The following is an 18,347-nucleotide window of genomic DNA, read 5'->3' as shown; positions in this document are numbered from 1 at the left end:
AAGTCATAATGTTAAAGATAAAACATTCTTTTCAATATTTTAAGCAAGATTAGTCTATTATTTTTGTTTTATACAATTTTAGACTGGGGGGGAGAAAAAGGAAAGCACCGTGCAAATGTTTGGGCACCCCAAGATATTTGAGCTCTCAAATAATTTCTACCAAGGTCTCATACCTTAATTAGTTTGTTAGGACTGTTCACAGTCATCGTTAGGAAAGGCCGGGTGATGCAAATTTCAAAGCTTTATAAATAACCCTGACTTCTCAATCCCTGTCCCAACAATCAGCAGCCATGGGCTCCTCTAAGCAGCTGCCTAGCACTCTGAAAATTAAAATAAATGATGCCCACAAAGCAGGAGAAGGCTATAAGAAGATGGCAAAGCGTTTTCAGGTCACTGTTTCCTCAGTTTATAATATAATTAAGAAATGGTAGTTAACAGGAACGGTGGAGGTCAAGTTGAGTTTTGGAAAACCAAGAAAACTGTCCGAGAGAACTGCTCGTAGGATTGCTAGAAACGCAAATCAAAACTCCCGTTTGACTGCAAAAGACCTTCAGGAAGATTTAGCAGACTCTGGAGTGGTGGTGCACTGTTCTGTTGTGCAGCGACACCTGCACAAATATGACCTTCATGGAAGAGTCATCAGAAGAAAACCTTTCCCTCATCCTCACCACAGAATTCAGCGTCAGAAGTTTGCAAAGGAACATCTAAATAAGCCTGATGCATTTTAGAAGCAAATCCTGTGGACTGATGAAGTTAAAATAGAACTTCTTGGCCACATGAGCAAAGGTATGTTTGCAGAATTTTATGAAAAGAACACCTCTCCAACTGTTTAAGCACGGGGGATCAACCATGTTTTGGGCTTGTGTTGCAGCCAGTGGCACGAAGAACATTTCACTGGTAGAGGGAAAAATGAATTCAATTAAATACCAGCAAATTCTGGAAGCAAACATCACACAGTCTGTAAGAAAGCTGAAGATGAAAACAGGATGGCTTCTACAACAGGATAACAATCCTAAACACACTTCAAAATCCACAATGGGCTACCTAAAGAGGCGCAAACTGAAGGTTTTGCCATGGCCCCACATCCCCCAACCTAAACATTGAAAATCTCAATAGACCTCAATAGAGCAGTGGATGCAAGACAGCCCAAGTATCTCACAGAACTAGAAGGCTTTTGCAAGGAACAATGGGCAAAAATACCCCAAACAAGAATTGAAAGACTCTTAGCTGGCTACAGAAAGTGTTTACAATCTGTGGTGCTTGCTAAAGGAAGTGTTACTAAGTACTAACCATGCAGGGTGCCCAAACTTTTGCTTCGGGCCCTTTTCCTTTTGTTATTTTGAAACTGTAAAAGATGGAAATTAAAAAGTAATCTTAAAATGTTGAAGAAATGTGTCATCTTTAACTTTTTATTTATTAAATTTTTAGAAAATTACGAAGAATAAATGTAATGATAAAATAGTAAGAGAGAATCTTTAACTTTATGCGTTTTGGAAATCAGGTAATCTTTTACTCGCTTAGCTATTCACAGTAACAGAAATTTTGACTGGGGTGCCCAAACCTTTGCATGCCACTCTGTCTTAACCACGCTATCAACTCATATGGCAACTTTGTGGGATTGGTGTAATTGGACCCCAGGATACCTCTGTTCCTCCACATTGCTGAAAATTCTACCATTAATCTTGTAGTTTGCCTTAAATCCGATCTTCCAATGTGTATAACTTAACATTTTTCTGGATTGAACTCCATCTGAGACTTCTCAGTCCAGCTTTGATTGCAGCCAGTGTCCAATTGTGACCTATGACAACCTTCTACACTAGCCACACCACCACTAACCTTCATGTCATTTGTAAACTAACTAATCTACTGTTCCATTTCCTCACCTAAGTCAATATTTAAAATGTCACAAAGAACAAGGGTGCCATGACAGATCCCTGTGAAACACCACTAGTAACCAACCTTCATATGCTTCATTCTGTGGACAGGCTACACATTGTTGGAGACGCTGTGTGCGTAATTAGGCATTAGACAAGGTCTGATAAAAGGAAGTTAGGTTTGAGCGGAGTGGTCATTGTGTGTGTGTGTGTGTGGGCTGGTGTTCAGGCATTGACTCAGATTCTTCGGTGCTGAGAGACCATTTGGAGTATTGTGTTCAGTTCTGGTCACCTACCTGCAGGAAAGATATCAGTAAGATTAACGAAGTCCAGAGAAATTTTATATGGATGCTGCCAGGACTTTAGGACCTCAGTTATTGGGAAAGGTTGAATAGGTTAGGACTCTTCCCTTGAGCTTAGGAAAATGAGGGGAGATTTGATAGTAATATACAAAATTGAGGGGTGGATAAGGTAAATTCAAGCAGGCTCTTTCCATTGAGGTTAGATGAGACTAGAACTAGAGGTCGTGGGTTAAGGGTTGAAAGTGAATTGTTTAAGGGATATATGAAAGGTGGAGGGGTGAGTGTGAAACAAGCTGCCAGGGGAAGTGGTGAATGTGGGCTCAATTGCAACATGTAAGGTAAATTTGGATAGCTACCTGAATGGTAGGGGAATGGAGGGAAATGATGTAGGTGCAGATCAATGGGATTAAGCAGATTAATTGTTCAGCACAGACTAGATGGCCTTGAAGGGCCTGTTTCTGTGCTATGGTGCTGTATGCAGTGCAATTCTGAATCCATACAGCCAAGTTTCCCTTGATCCCATGCATCTGGAGTTTCTAAATGAACCTACCTTGGGAAACAAAAGTTTAATACCTTAGTAAAATCCTTATACATCATATCCACTGCTGTACCTTTAATTAGTTTTGTCATCATGCTCTAAAGTTAATCAGGGTCATGAGATGGCCTGCCTCTCGCAAAGCCCTATCCCTAATCAAACTACTATTTTCCAAATGCTCATAAATCCTGTCTGTAAGAATTCTTTCCAATCGTTCGTCTACCCACTGGTCTGTGATTCCCAGGATTATCTCTCTCTTCGTGAACAAATGAATGACTTTTGCTATCCTCCAATCCTCTGGTACTACTCTTGTTGGACTATTACTACCTCATCCTTAGATTTTCTATACTTTATTAAGATTTTCCTGTTCGCATCCAGCTTCATCTGTGGGTGCCTAATCATTTACGGTTGAGATAAATATATTTCATTGCTAATAAATATAAAGAGCCAGTGGAAAAGTGAATGAAGTAGAGTATCAGATAATATTGAATGAACAGACTGGAATGGCCCAGTGTCCTGGTATGTCTTGTGTTCTTAGTATCTGAATCTTAAGAATTAGTCACATAAATATTAACACTGATGTTAATTGCCATGGTACATTTCGTGGACTAAATTCTATCATGTTGATTTTACTTCTGACATGCATTGAACTATTGCTGCAGAAAAAGTGATTTGATGATATTATCATCATCGCTAAGGTGGTTTGTTTACTATTTAGGAAAATATTGCTATTTCATGCTTTTTTTCTATATATAATTAGGACACCATAGCATTTTAATGTGTTTTATTGAATCCACAGTATTTTGATTTTTGTGCTTGAACTGGCATTCTCTTTAAAATAGTGAATTTTGTACTTAGTGCTCTGGTTTGATTTATTTTTGACATACTGAATTCATAATTTAGAATGGTCAGTCATGTACTGAAATACATTATTGTTTCCCCAGGCAATGTGGCTTGGTTATCCTGGAACAAGTGGAGCACCATTCATGGATTATATTATCACTGACAAGGAAACATCTCCGCTTGAGCTAGCAGAGCAGTACTCTGAGAAGCTAGCCTACATGCCCAACACCTTCTTTATTGGAGATCATGCCAATATGTTCCCACACCTTAAGGTAATGCATAGATCTTTCCTATCAATGTTAATGCCATAGTATGAATTATTTGCCTTGTATGAATGGATGGAGGCCATTTTGGCGCATAAGTCGCATTGCCCCAGCTCACGTTGTCCCTGCTGACACGATCATAAGGAAACTCCACACAGTATCAGAGGTCAGGATTGAAACCAGATCAATGGAGTTATGAACTGCTCCTGTGCTGTCCCAGCAGAATAGAGGCAAATTGGTTTTAACTCTTGATTATTCTTAGTTTGCAACATTTTCAGTTCACCATGTGGCTTGTCTTTAATCTTGCTGTTTTGTATGTATTTGGAAGATTGGTACCAAAATTGTTCAGCACCCCAGTAAGCTCTTTGTTCCACCACATCCATACCAAGTAACAAGTAATTGCATTTGCATTTCTCTCGCATCTCCATCGACACATTCCACCTTCATTTATCCTGCCAACCTTGTTAACAAAATGCTAACAATTTTTTTTTGTTTTAGAAAAAGGCCGTTATTGACTTCAAATCAAATGGGCACATATATGATAATAGGATTGTTCTTAATGGTATTGATCTGAAAGCATTTCTGGACAGCCTACCTGACGTCAAAGTAGTCAAGGTAAGAAATTGAAATCAGCATATAGATTGTGTTGAATGGGTTATATGTCCATGCTTTACTGAGCTGAATTAAACATATCTAGTAATAGGGATTTTCAGTGATTTTTGTTAATAGTGTCAACCTAGGAGTGGGCCACCCTTTAATGATGTATGAAACCTGCATGGATTTTCAACTTCCAGTAAATCATACCACTACATTCCACATTCTTTTATCAGAAAATGGAAGATCGTGTTGAAGATCGTTAAAGCATTACAGGCCCTGATGTTAAATATAGTGGCAAAGTGATGAGATTTCCAATTGATTTCAGAGAGACATGTTCAGAAAGATTAGGTATCTGAGGGGTATTTTATCTGGCTAAAATTATTCTTATTTCAAACTCTTTCAACTCTGCTCATTTTCTTCAAGCAAAAATGTAGCTATGGGAGCTTGTTAGGGCCTATGCCACATCTCCATTAGTTACTTGAAAGAGTTTGTTTTATTTCTATTTGCATATCCTTGCTCAACTTTTTTGGTATGTTGGTGTTTCTTGCAGTTGCAAAAATTTCATTCCTGCACTCCTTTTAAATACGATCCTTCTGTGTCTCCCTATTGATGTATTTATTTTTCCATAAGACATAGGTGCAGGTTTAGGACTTTCTGCTCATTGAGTCTATTCCATCATTCAATCATGCCAGATTTATTTTCCCACTCAACACCATTCTCCATGTAACCTAATTAAGAACCTATCAACCTTTGCTTTAAATATACTTAATGACTTGGCCTGCACTGTTGTCTGTGGTAATGAACTCCACAGAATTTGGTGCTGAATTTAACAATTCTGGGTGACCTTTTATTTTCTGTCAAAGTATGGCATTATTTTTTTTTCTTCTGTTGCATGCTCCTGGTTTCTCAAGTAAAGCTTTGGCAGCTTCTATTTGTACTCCATCAAAGACATTCCCTTGGTCTGACATTGCACTCACCAACTTAAGATGTACTTGATGTCTCACTTGTTGACATTGTTTATCACCCCAGAGGTGCTGTTTGACCCGGAGAGTATTTCCAGTTTATTAGTTTGGATTATAAACACCTGCAGATATTTGTTTTTGTTCTTAAGACCCCACTTTTGTAACTAATGCCTTCCAATCTGTTTACAGCTAAAGTGCCCTGATGGTGGGGACAACTCTGACACAAATTCTGCACTTTCAATGCCTGTTGTTCCTATGAACACTGCAGCTGAAGCCATTATCAACATGATCAACCAGGGGCAAATTCAGGTTACAATCAATAATTTTACAGTCAGCAATGGACTGGCAACAACTCAAGTAAGTGATGGTGTGGACATTTTGGAAAGGTGGGGGGGTAGCATTTAAAAATTAAATGAGTAAAATTTCCATGCAGCTGTAGAGCTGGGGTGGAAGAAGCTTGGAGGAAATGAAACTGTCAGTAACACAAACAATATCTGGTCTTTTGGTATAAAGCTAAGATGTGTTTAAATGGACATGAGCCCCTGTTTATCATAGAGCTGCTTAGTGAATCAATGATATTTGTTTTGGGTTAAATGGGGCTATTTTAGTGTTGGCAAATTTCAGTTTGCAGAAGTATGTTTGTATTTTTCTGATTATGGTGATGGCTTTCTGAATGAAACATAGCTGTTCTGTTAATTTGCGAGAATTTTGTCTTTCGTTAGATTAACAACAAGGCAGCAACTGGAGAGGAGGTTCCCCGAACAATTATTGTTACAACACGCTCTCAGTATGGCTTACCTGAAGATGCTATTGTTTATTGTAACTTCAACCAGCTGTATAAGATTGATCCAGCTACTCTTCAAATGTGGGCCAGTGTAAGTATTAGTACTTCAACAGCTTATCATTGTAATTTGTTTTATTTGTGAAAGTTGGATCAGTTGTTTTGTGCTTAAAAGGGAAAATTAAATTTAGAGCGGTGAAGGAAAATGCACTTGCAAATCTGGTTGACAGTTGTTCCAGTCATGAAATGAATTGTCAAAGAAGATTGAATATTGACATTTTTTCCAAAGTGGTCAAATACAAAGTAGTCCACACTTGTTTGGATATATTAAAGTGGGAACTTTTGAGTTTTGGATTTTGAAAATATCAGTGTAGTTTTTTCTTCCTGTTACATTGATCAGTAAAATTACGTCTGATGTTTTCTGTTTGCCACCTCATTGCATAATTCCCTTGATGTCCAAAAGTTCAATTCAATTGTCATTTAGCCAGACATGAACACTGCAAAATGAGACAGCATTAATACAGGGTCAAGATGCAAAGACACATTACCAAAAGTCACACACAATTACATAATAAGAGTCATGATGCAATGGCTTGATGCATACAAGTCAACAAACCCATATAGACACATATGCATTTATGTGTCGTCCAGACACCCCAGCCCACTGATATCATCTGTTGACTGGCTTCCGCTCGCTGGATGGGGCTTTGAGGTCCAGTGCTCGCATATACAAACACATATAGATTAGTAAAAACTCAAGCAGACAAATATATATGTATATCGTCCAGACACCCTTAGTCCATTTTAAATTTTCAGTTAACCACAACTCTGCTATGCCGCCCCTGGTGGAGAATGAAGGCCCAGATGCCTGTCCTTCAACAGCTGAAAAGCAAGTGACCCTGCAGCTTGAGGCTCAAGCCCACAGAGTGCCATTTTAAAAATCTGCAGTTGGCACAACAGAGCTTTTCTTCTACCAATTACAACTCCTTATTACTGAGGACTAGGCCCCCTCCATCCTTGTGGCATAGCAGATTAAGAATGTCCAAAGGGATCACTATTTGATTGTTAGCTTCCATTGACTCAGGAAGCAGCACATTGCTCAGCTTCTTCATTATCTCCACTAGTGAGCTGCTCACTGATGATGAAGACCTGCAGTACTTTGAGTTCTTAATGTATAACAGGATCTTATGAAAATTAGATGTATGTTCAAGTAGAATGGTAGCATCTTTTGTTGATCCCAAAGAATCTACTGCAACCTGTTGCATTGACATCTTGCCGGATAACATCTTGTAGACGAGTTGACATCTTAGTAGATTTATGCATGGCACATGAGTGCTCACAACCTTCAGAAGTAGAAAAGATTTTTAATTTAATTTTTTAATATAAGAGATTTCTCAGACCAGTTTTGAATGTTCATCTATTTACCAGTAAAAATCATATGAGCTTATATTTATTTCTACTCAATTACTGTGAACAAAGTTGGGCATCTAGTTCCTGACTTTGTGTCATCCATGATTTATTCTCTTGATAATTTGTTGAAAGGACTACTTTTCAGATCTTGTTGCTGGTGTTGTTCCTCCTTTGTGAAGGTCAAAGATATTTTATGATTAATTGTGATTAATCTAGTAAGCAATTACCTTAGATAAATTGTAAATAATTCAGATATATTAATAAATAGATTTTATTCCATGTCTGCCTCTGAGGAAAAATGTGTATGCAGCAATATATCTGGGAAGCAATTTTACATTGAATGGTAATTGTGTGACTTGAAATTGGTAATCTCTACCTGTTTGTGTCTGCTTTGCTAACTAAGCTCCAGAAGTTATCACCCAGAACATTTTGCTTGAGGGAACAGTTTAAGGTTAATTTTGCTTTCGTAATTCTTTATAATTTAATGAGTGCAGATCTTACGATGGATGCTAATATACAATAGCTTAAAGTGTACATGCAGGATGAAAGTTTGTAGATATGTGCTAATTTTGAGAGCACTTTTTCCCTTCACAGAAATGAAGGTATGGAAAAAAAATTCACAATGTTGTCTTACCCTACAGATACTAAAGCGGGTTCCTAATAGTGTACTGTGGCTCCTTCGATTTCCTGCAGTTGGAGAACCCAACATTCAGCAATATGCCCAGAATATGGGTCTGTCTGCTAACCGTATTATCTTTTCACCTGTTGCTCCAAAAGAAGAACATGTCAGGCGAGGACAGCTGGCTGACGTGTGTCTTGACACTCCACTTTGTAATGGTCACACCACTGGAATGGATGTGCTCTGGGCTGGAACGCCAATGGTGACAATGCCGGGTATATGCAGTTATGTTTCTATCTTTTGAAGTCATAATTATTGGACAAATGATTTGTGTTGAGGGATTCTGAACTTAAGTATCTTACTTCTGTTCTTTTAAGTACCTCACTCTTGTTCTGTGATGTCATCTGGCTAATATTTTTTGGATGAGAGGGTTCTTTATTGAATTAATAATTCTATTATGTTCTCCAATGTTAAAATTGTCAGTCAGGGAAATGTCCATTTTGCCTTCACTGAAATGGTATTCTTGCAGGCAGTCCTACATGTAAACTTATTGTGCTTGCAGTAAGTATAGTCATTGGGTGGCTTTGGACTGGATGATATAGTTAGGTAAATTAACTTCTATTACACTGCCTGTGTTTTGCTATGGTATGATTATCAAGGACATTTTTAAATTTTATCAACCTATTCATTTTGTGATGCAAGTTAAATGATAATTACCATTGTGTGTTGGAAAGCTTATTACCACATAATGTAAAAATATTAACATAAGTTTTTCAATCCAGGATATTGAAAATGATAGTAATAAATTGTTAAAACATTGGCCATAATTTTTGCCAAATACAGAGTCTTGAAATGTTAAGTCAGAGAGAAAATGTTGCTCTTTTTTTAAAAAAAAGTTGGTTGAGGGAAACCAGCTGCCTATAAGGTAGCTTGTATAATTCCAACTGAGTGGAAACATGAAGGGTATTATTAGGTTTAAAATGTTAGAACATTTGGAGCAACTGAGTTTCTTGCTCATGGTAGGTCATCAGGTGTAGCTAAATACTTCTGAGGAAGGCTTGTTTTGCAGAGAAAACTTTTGAAACGGGGCACAAAGTTGGAAGTAGATTTTAGATCTGGTTTTGAAGAAGGTATGCTATAGATGTATTGATTGTAACTCTGTAAGCATTAAATTTTCACCATCTTGGTTCAAGGAATACTATCAAGGTAAATTACACAGATAGAAAAAGAAATGTACATAGAGATTAGGATTAGAAAGGAGGCGGTACAGGAAATGGAATTAAAGTAGTTTAAATGTGAAATCTTTCTGTTCAGAGAGACAAAGATGAATTTAAGATTCTTGCAGTAACAACATTATAGCCGTTAACATTGGGCATGTTTATGTAATAACCCTATCAAGCAAGTTTAGGGACTGACATTGATATTTGTGAGGCAACACAGAATGCTGGAGGAACTCAGGCCAGACAGCATCTATGGAAAAGGTAGATGGCATTTCGGGCCGAGACCCTTCATTGGGACTGAAAAGAAAGGAGAAGTCAGAGTAAGAATGTGGGGAGGGAGGGAGATGTTCAAGGTGGTAAGTGAAACTGGGGGAGGGGTGAAGTAAAGAGCTGGGAAGTTGATTGGTAAAAGAGATAAAGGGCTGGAGAAGGGTTGAATCTAATAGGAGAGGATAGAAGACCATGGAAGAAAGAGGAGGAGCATCAGAGGGGGGGTGATGGGCAGGTAAGGAGATAGTTGGGAGGGAGACAGGAATGGTGAAGGGGAGGAGTAATGAACTTTAGCCCTTTATCTCTTTCACCAAACAACTTCCCAGCTCTTTACTTCACCCCCTCCCCATCTCCCGGTTTCACCTATCACCTTGTGCTGCTACTTCTCTCTCTCACTCCCTCCCTTTCTCCCTCCCCTCTCTCCCTCCCACCTTCTAACTTTGACCCCCTCTCCTCCCCCCCCCCCCCCCCCCCCCCCCCACCTTCTAACTTTGACTTCTTTCCAGTCTGATGAAGGGTCTCTGCCCATAGATGTTTTACTCTTTTCCATAGATGTTGCCTGGACGGTTGAGTTCCTTCAGCATTTTGTGTATGTGTTGCTTTGATATTTGTGATATCTTTATGTAACTATTCTTGTTCAGAAAAGAGCAGTTCGTTCGTTCTTTCTTTTTAAATCTTTTTATTAATTTTCAAACAACATAGAAAAAGAACAAATACAGAGAGCTTGAGGGTACATAATTAATAAGGCTGGAACACAAATGCAAACAGTTGATAACACAGATATAATAACCTCCCGAACTCATACTGTATTTGCCTTTTTAAAAAAAAACCAAAAAAAACTAACAGCAACTAACCTAACCAACCTGGGCTATTGTATCATATCAGATATACACAGTAGTGTCAATAACTCCGCACCTCTATCCAAATAACAGAGTGCTAAAAAAGGTTCGGGGAAGGTCAGTTTAGCTCATGTGAAAATGTTGAATAAATTTGACTGAAGGGTCAAAAATGATGCTTCTGATTTTTTCTAAACTCAGACAAGATACAGTTTGGGAAAACCATTGAAATGTAGTTGGAGGATTAATTTCTTTCCAGTTCGAGAGCAGGATTAATTTCTTTCCAGTTCGAGAGCGGTTCTATTTCAGTTTCTTGTTGCAAATGTTCTACATACGATAATCTTATGACTGCTTTGTGTTTGATTTAGTATATTAATTTGCAAATGTCATTTCTTGGGAAAGATTAGACATAATAGTGCAGTATTATGCAGAAGTGTTTGGCACCCTAGATTTTTTTATATAAGTTTTGTTTTAGATGGCTTTTTTTGTCTTCTACATTAGTGTCAGTAGAAAAGAACAAATTTTAATTTCCAAATGTTAATTTTCCAAGAAATTAAATGTTTTGTTAAAGTAACATTAAGCAATAGACCAGTTTTCAAATAAAAACTTGATTATTTTGTAGCTATATAGCCCAGTGCATGACTAAACAAAGATAACAACCAGGTGCTAATGATCAATGACAGAATGAGGTGAATAAACTAAACTAATTTACTGAAACATAAATATTTAAGAAATCTTAACAAACAGGCATGGCAGGTGTGATAGTTTAGCCATCAAATTATTAATTCTTACACCATGGCAAGAATGAGCAAAGCAACAAGACCGTCATCCTGCATCACCAAGGTCCCTCCAAGCAGAAATTTTATAGCAGACAGGAGTTTCAAGATGAGCTGTCCAAGTTCTTATGAAGAAGCACAACAAAAGGGCACGGTTGAGGAACAGAAATAGAAATGCAGTGGTTGGCCATGGAAACTGAGTGCAGCATTCAAGGGATACACCAAACTGATGTCTCTTCTAAATCGGAAGTAGTTCAGCACTGTTATCAGCTCTGAATACACAGAAACCACTGGAACCAAAAACACCCCTCTGTAGTCTGGAGAAGTCTTGTCAGAAGTGGTCTTCATGGAAGAGTTGCTGCCAAATAGCCATTCCTCTGAAGTAGAAACAAAGCCAAGAGACTCACCTATGCATAAAAACACAAAGACTGGAGTGCTGACTGATGGCAGCAAGTGCTCTGAGCTGTTGAGACAAAATTTGAAATTTTTGACTCAAACAGGAGGTAGTTTGTCAGTAGAAGAGCCGGAGAGCGCTGCGTGGATGAGTGTCTACAGCCAAAAGTGAAACATGGCAGAGTTTCCCTGTGGGTTTGGGTCTGCATTTCTGCAAATGGAGTTGGTGATCTGGTCAGAATTAATGGTATCTTCAATGCTGAGAAGTGCAAGCAGATTCTCATCCATCACACAACATAATCAGAGAGGCGTCACAACTTCATTCTGCAGCAAGTCAATGGTCCCAAAGATATAACCAAGGTCATAAAGAACTATCTTCAGCGAAAAGAAGAACAAGGATTTCTGCAGCAAATGGTATAGCCTCCACAGAGTCCTGATCTCAACATCATTGAGGCTGTCTTGTGAAAACCTGGGGAGAGAGAGAAGTAAGGAAGATATCCAAAGTCTACAGAAGAACTGTAGCAATTTCTCGAAGATGCTTGGAACAACCTACCAGCCAATTTTCTTGTAAAACTGCATTGTAAAAGCAAGGGTGGTCACACCAGATACTGATTTTTATTGTTTTTTTTCCTAATTACTGCTCTTTATAGTAATTTTTTGATAATTAGTAACTTTTCATTATTTTTGGAAGGATCTTCCCTTTACAGAGTTCTTTTGTGTGCCTGTAACTTTTACACACTACTGTAACTTGTCACTATCCTTTTTGTTCACATTTCTCTGCGCTTGCATATTGATCTCATTTCCAGATCATTATTTGATCCTAGTATGTTCTTTACTTTGATTACCCAAATATAACAAGTTGCACTAAAGTGAGCAGTCTGTGTACCTAATTGCTGGAAGTTTGTTAGCAGTTAGCTGTCCATTTTCATTTAACCACTCTAAAGCAAGCTTTGTCTTGAATCGATAAATGTGCCAGTAGCTTGCCTCAATTCCCTTTGCAATATCCACTGTAGCATAGAGTTTGCTAGAGGTAAATGACATTGTGGACCTTTGCGAGAACAAGGTCCATTGAGAAAGATGTTGAACACAAAACCGTTTTAATAGTACTTAAGTCTTATTTCAGCTGGCAAGGTTGTCAAAAATATAAATGCCTCAAATCCAGGACTATTGAAAAATACTAAATATTGGGAATATTTCTTTAAATTACTTTTCAAAATAATTAAAAGTTAAGCGAACTTAATTATATTAACAAACAGGAATAATACTACAACTGTTTATCTCTATTACATGAATAGTCATTGGACCTGTTCCAAGTCCGAATAGCTGTTGGCCTGTTTGGGGCTCTTGCATTCCTTCAGGTATTATACTTCTGGACCTTTCGCATAGGGAAATGCTGACCAATCAATGCGAAACTATCTGCATTTCTTGGGGAAGGTCTTACCTGAAAATCCTTGAAGAAAGGCACATGTTTGTTAATGCATGCATGAATTATTTTTTTTCCCTTCTTGCAGGGGAAACACTAGCATCTCGTGTTGCTGCCTCACAATTGACCTGCTTGGGATGTCCAGAATTGATAGCAAAGACCAGACAAGAATATGAGGATATTGCTGCCATGTTGGGCACAGATATGGAATAGTATGTTCTCATTTTCTCTTTTTTGTGGTGGGGGGGGGGGCCTATTAATGTTTTATTGGTACATATCTCCTGTTAGTACTTGTTACCTTAAGTAACAAGCTTGGAGAGTGCTAACTTGCAATTTGTGAATAAATTAGTTCAGTATGGTGCTGGCTCTACTGCTTCACCTTAGAAATTAATCATTCAAAGATTTCATGGTCCTTATTAATGTTTACCATATTTAACATGTTTAACTTATTAACATTTAAAGGGACAGTTTCATGATCTGACAGTAGTCTCTTTAAAGTAATGTTAGCAACAATTATTGGAGTACAAACACAAGAGATTCTGCAGATACTGGAAATCCAGAGTAACATACAGAAAATGGGGGAACTCATTTAAACAGCAATGAAGGATCTTGGTCCAAACATTGACTCTTTATTCTTTTCCATAGCCTGTTGAGGTTTTTTTAAAAAATGTAAACTGTTGTAGGGAACAACTGACAATTTGACCTGAAAAGGCTGCCACCAAAAGCATATCTTATCCAGGAGAGCAGGACTATGGAAATATTACCCTGCGTTTCTTTTTCTCTGTTGGCTCCTTTCAAATGACGGCAGCTGTTGATCAGGAAGAAGTTACCTGTCAATCTTTGTATTTTTGTTCTGTAAACCATCCCTTTTACTTTGCACTGTTATTTTTTGTCATTGTATTTTCCTGCTGACTAGACTTGCTTTTGTTCCTTTCTTTGTAACTTACACCCTTTTAAATGTTTTAATTTTCATCAGAACAAGAAAGTTTATTTTGAAATATTAATTCAGTCGTTCTTTCCAGAAATGCTCTTGAATTTTTGAGTATTTCTAGTGTTGAACATCTTTATCCCTATATCAGTCTAGCATTCTCTCAACATAGCAATGCATATCTCTACAACTAATAACCACATCTAAAAGGGCAGTAGATAAATATTTTCAAACACAAATATACTCCATCTGTAGAGATGCCTGAAATTAATTTGGTTTGTGCTGTACTTCATAAATTTGTTAAATTACTACTAAAGATGTGCTACTTAGATTATATTTTGTTGTAATAAAACAGCTTTCCTGATACCAAAAAACTGAAATTTGATCATGGTTTCCCATTTCATCGAAAGACTTAACAATATTGGAACACCAGCTTAATTTTAGGATAAAGCTGAGAATCCTAGATTGGAAATGAACAGACCATAGACTTCCATTAATTTTAGAATGATCAGCTAATGTAAAACAGATCTAAGTTTGAAATTTCACAGTGGAAAATTAAGGACTCAACCTATTTTGTTACTGGATGTCAATTGTAGTTGAGATGCTCATTACTTAACTTAAAAAGATGTATTGCTTAGATATACAAGATTATCAGATTGTGGGTAAACATAATACTTTATAGAGAGGGCTCCCATTTTGTCATTAAATTATCTAGTTCATCAGTACATTTTGTTCAGCTGCCAAGTGCGGGAAGTGGATAGAACATTTAGCAGATTATAGTAGCTGCAATGTTTGAATGTAGAGAGCTTTAATTTGTGAGCCTGACACCATTTTGACAATGTTTTTGTACAGTCTAAAGAAGATCCGTGGAAAGGTGTGGAAGCAAAGAGTGACCAGCCCATTGTTCAACACCAAGCAATATACTATGGATTTAGAACGTCTGTACTTGCAAATGTGGGAGCATTATGCAGCAAGCAATAAACCAGACCACATAATCAAGCCATTTAAAGCTATGGAGACAAATGAAACTGCGTAAACATGCTCCATTTGTAAAGTATGGCGAATGAACATGAGAAGACCACTCTGCACTATTGGCTCCAAGACTTCCTTTGCAATGATTGTTTTAGATTTTTAAGATGAGAAATTCTGGCAATAATGGAATTTCATACCAACGCAGTGTGACTGAAGATTGGAGCCAGTTCATTGGAAGAATCTTTTTTTTTATTTGAACTGAACTGTGAAAACAGAATTGGCCCAAACATACCCTGTGCAGAAATGCAACTTATTTAAATTGAGTAGTGGTAGTGGATGAAAATGAAAATATTTGTAATATTTAACTAAGACTTCAGACTTGTGATTTGATGTTAAAAATCTGATATTAGCAACTCGTTGCTTTACAAATGGATGGCAAAGGCTTCCTTTTGAATGTCAGAAGGAAAAGGCCTGATGGTCAGATAAGTTTATTAAGGCCTTATATTAACACTTTAAAGAGGTGGCATTATGTTTTTACCTGTCTGTCAAATTATTTTTATACACCATAGGCTCCCTTTCATGGTAGCCTTTGTGCTCTTTGCCTTGCAGGCTTCTTGGTTGCAAAATCTGTGTTTGTGTTGAAAATTTGCTTTCAATATGAAAAGGAAGTGTGCCAAATGAACAATTTAACTTTGTTGCTATTTGCTCCAGGTCTTCAAATATTTGTAGCCGGATTACCAGTTGTCCTATGGTGGCTCTCGTATGCATTTGGATGAATTTAATTGTGTCAGACACAAACTCAAATGCTGCAATGAAATGCATTTCCTTATCTGTCCCATAAATTTGAATGAAGCTGTAGTATGCGTTTCTTTGCATGACCATGCAGATGTAATAATTATATGGAGTAGCAGTGCAAGAGCTGTCGCTGAGGTCTGAAATGAAGTTTTGAAGACTGACCCAGTGCAGGAACCATTTGGAATAATTAAAAGCAGTTAATCGGGAGAGTGGTTGTTCTTCTGCCTCACTGAATGGACTCAATTTGATTTTTGTAGGATCATTTGTGAAGGGCTAAGGATTAGCCCCCAGGTAAGTATTTCATCTGTTATTAATATTATGTAGATTTAGCAGCATTCTACAGTTCTCTCATTTTACATGTTCAATTGGTGGAAAAGCTTTGTGGGTGTATTTGGGAGATTTTCTTTTGCTCTCAGTTTACATGTTCTTAAGTATAACCAAACTTTTCAGAGTTTATTCTCAGGTCTGCATCAAGAGTTACTTCAACTTGAGGCTTCATCACTTCAACTTGATGGTTAATTGATTTGCTGGGCGATGGGAGAAACCATGATTGTAAATGTTAACCTTAGAGTCTCCCTCTTGTTGCTCATCCAAAAGTTTCATAAAATGATATTAAACAGAGTCCAGTTAGTTTAATATATAATGAAACCAGATTTTAGCAGCTGGAATTCCCAAGCACCTTTTAGTGGGGAGAGGGATAATGTCTGGTTCATAATGTTTAGTGGATTGATAACTTTATTTAACAAAAATAAACAGTGATATGGTTTGTACTGAAGCTGAGAGATATGACAACATATACGGGTGAGCATATTCTAAAAAGTCATTCACTTGGGTATGAAGTAATAATACGCACCAGAGGTGGTTATTTTTACTTGTAGATTTTTTTTAAAGATCCTTTTGATTATCAGCTATTTTAACATGCATCTTATTCATATTTTCTTGCTAAAAAGACTTCCTCCAATTTTGGAATTGTTTGCATTTCGGGCTGTTTAAGTATGAAGCTGTAAGTACATGTGATTGAGAATCTTATGTATCTGAATACAATAAATAATAAAGCAGTTGAATGCTTCTCCAGATGCCTTCGATTTCTTTATTGTTATTTGTATGTGTGATCTTTGTCACTGACAAATTTTTAATTGCAATCAGTTTTTAAATAGTTAACCAGTTATACTGTTAAAATATTTGGCAGGTAAACTCATTAAAAATTTCTGCCACTTCAGCTGTGAAATTTGCTAAGCTGCTTTTTCTGCAAAATTTTTCTAATATACTTTACAAGGGACTCTGATGATAGTTAAGTGTCCATGTACATTGAGTACATAAACAAGTAACCAATAGAAATTTTGTTAGAAAAGTTGATTGTCATATCTATGTGCCTATTAAAATGTTGCCATTTCAGATTAATAAAGTACCTGCACCAGAAATTAAGTGAGTTCAAAACTTCATCTCAAAGTCGATTCTGCACCTGAGATTGTAAATGAAATGGTTCAGTTATGGACATTTGCCATAGCGTCTGGCTTGAGGGTGATTATGATTGATTGGGATCAAATATGAAAAATTTGGTGTTTCCAGTGTTTGGAGGAGGTATGTGCTAAGTTAGTGGATGTGTAATGAAAAAGGTATTCTTAAAAGCATAAGGTGTGTATGTGGCAACTAATCCTATGCTATTGGTTTATTGTCACATGGACCAAGATAGTGGGAAAACTTGCCCTGCTTATTATACAGATCAAATTGTTAAATGGTACACTGAGCTAGAACACCTATGTCAGGATGTTGTTCATTGACTATAGCTCAGCATTTTAACACCATCATTCCCGCAGTCCTAATCGATAAGCTATAGAACCTGGGCCTCTGTACCTCCCTCTGTGGTTGGATCCTCCAATTACTTAACCGGAAGACCACAGTCTTTGCAGATTAGTAATAATATCTCTTCATCACTGATGTTCAACACTGGCACACTTCTGGGATGTGTGTTTAGCCCACTGCTCTACTCTCAGTATACTCACGACTGTGTGGCTAGGTGAGCTCAAATTCCATTTACAAATTTGCTAATGATACAACCATTGTTGACAGTGTTACGATGGATGAACAACTCTGATGGGCAGAAGGGTACAGAGTTGCCCATGTCCCCTCCTCCCCTGGGAGAATTACAAACTGTTACTGTTGCCAGGCTGCTAATGAGAGAGAAAGAGATGGAACAAAAACATACTAGGACTGGAACATTTGCTTCAGACAAGGGAGAGAGACCATATTATGACTCCTGTAAGACGAGGCCGGGGAGGGCTGTTTACTTGGTACTGTTCTGTTCATTAAAATTCCTTGGTGGACAGCCGGAGTGGGCTGGTTTGATGGGCTAAGCCATTCAAAACTGATTGACACCTGAGACCCTGTGAGTAGGGATAAAAGTGAGGTCTGGGGAGACACCCCTGAGATGCACCAGGAGACACATTAGTGAGCACTGCTTAAGTGTTGGAACCCATGAGAAAGTATGGGGCATCGGAGACTGAACGAAGGATCAGTCAATTTTAAATCACCGTGTTTATAGCGAGGC

The 18,347-nt window shown here is 37.6% G+C and overlaps 1 protein-coding gene across 3 annotated transcripts in view; it reads left to right on the top strand.

The window, feature by feature from the left end:
• The window catches only part of LOC140734339 (UDP-N-acetylglucosamine--peptide N-acetylglucosaminyltransferase 110 kDa subunit), a 46,612-nt gene extending 29,737 nt beyond the window's left edge, over window positions 1–16,875 (top strand). For 2 of the 3 annotated variants that reach the window (XM_073058157.1, XM_073058159.1), the window contains 7 exons: window positions 3,656–3,826; window positions 4,316–4,432; window positions 5,566–5,733; window positions 6,099–6,251; window positions 8,209–8,470; window positions 13,193–13,316; window positions 14,885–16,875. In XM_073058157.1, coding sequence (XP_072914258.1) covers window positions 3,656–3,826; window positions 4,316–4,432; window positions 5,566–5,733; window positions 6,099–6,251; window positions 8,209–8,470; window positions 13,193–13,316; window positions 14,885–15,068 — 1,179 coding nt within the window. In that variant the 3' untranslated portion in view covers window positions 15,069–16,875. The remainder of the gene's footprint in view (window positions 1–3,655; window positions 3,827–4,315; window positions 4,433–5,565; window positions 5,734–6,098; window positions 6,252–8,208; window positions 8,471–13,192; window positions 13,317–14,884) is intronic. The other variant, XM_073058158.1, reaches the window with a different exon arrangement.
• Window positions 16,876–18,347: the final 1,472 nt, after the last annotated feature.

The sequence above is a fragment of the Hemitrygon akajei genome, chromosome 10, assembly GCF_048418815.1.
Source record: "Hemitrygon akajei chromosome 10, sHemAka1.3, whole genome shotgun sequence".
NCBI lineage: Eukaryota > Metazoa > Chordata > Chondrichthyes > Myliobatiformes > Dasyatidae > Hemitrygon > Hemitrygon akajei.
This window is presented reverse-complemented; position numbering and strand designations above follow the sequence as displayed.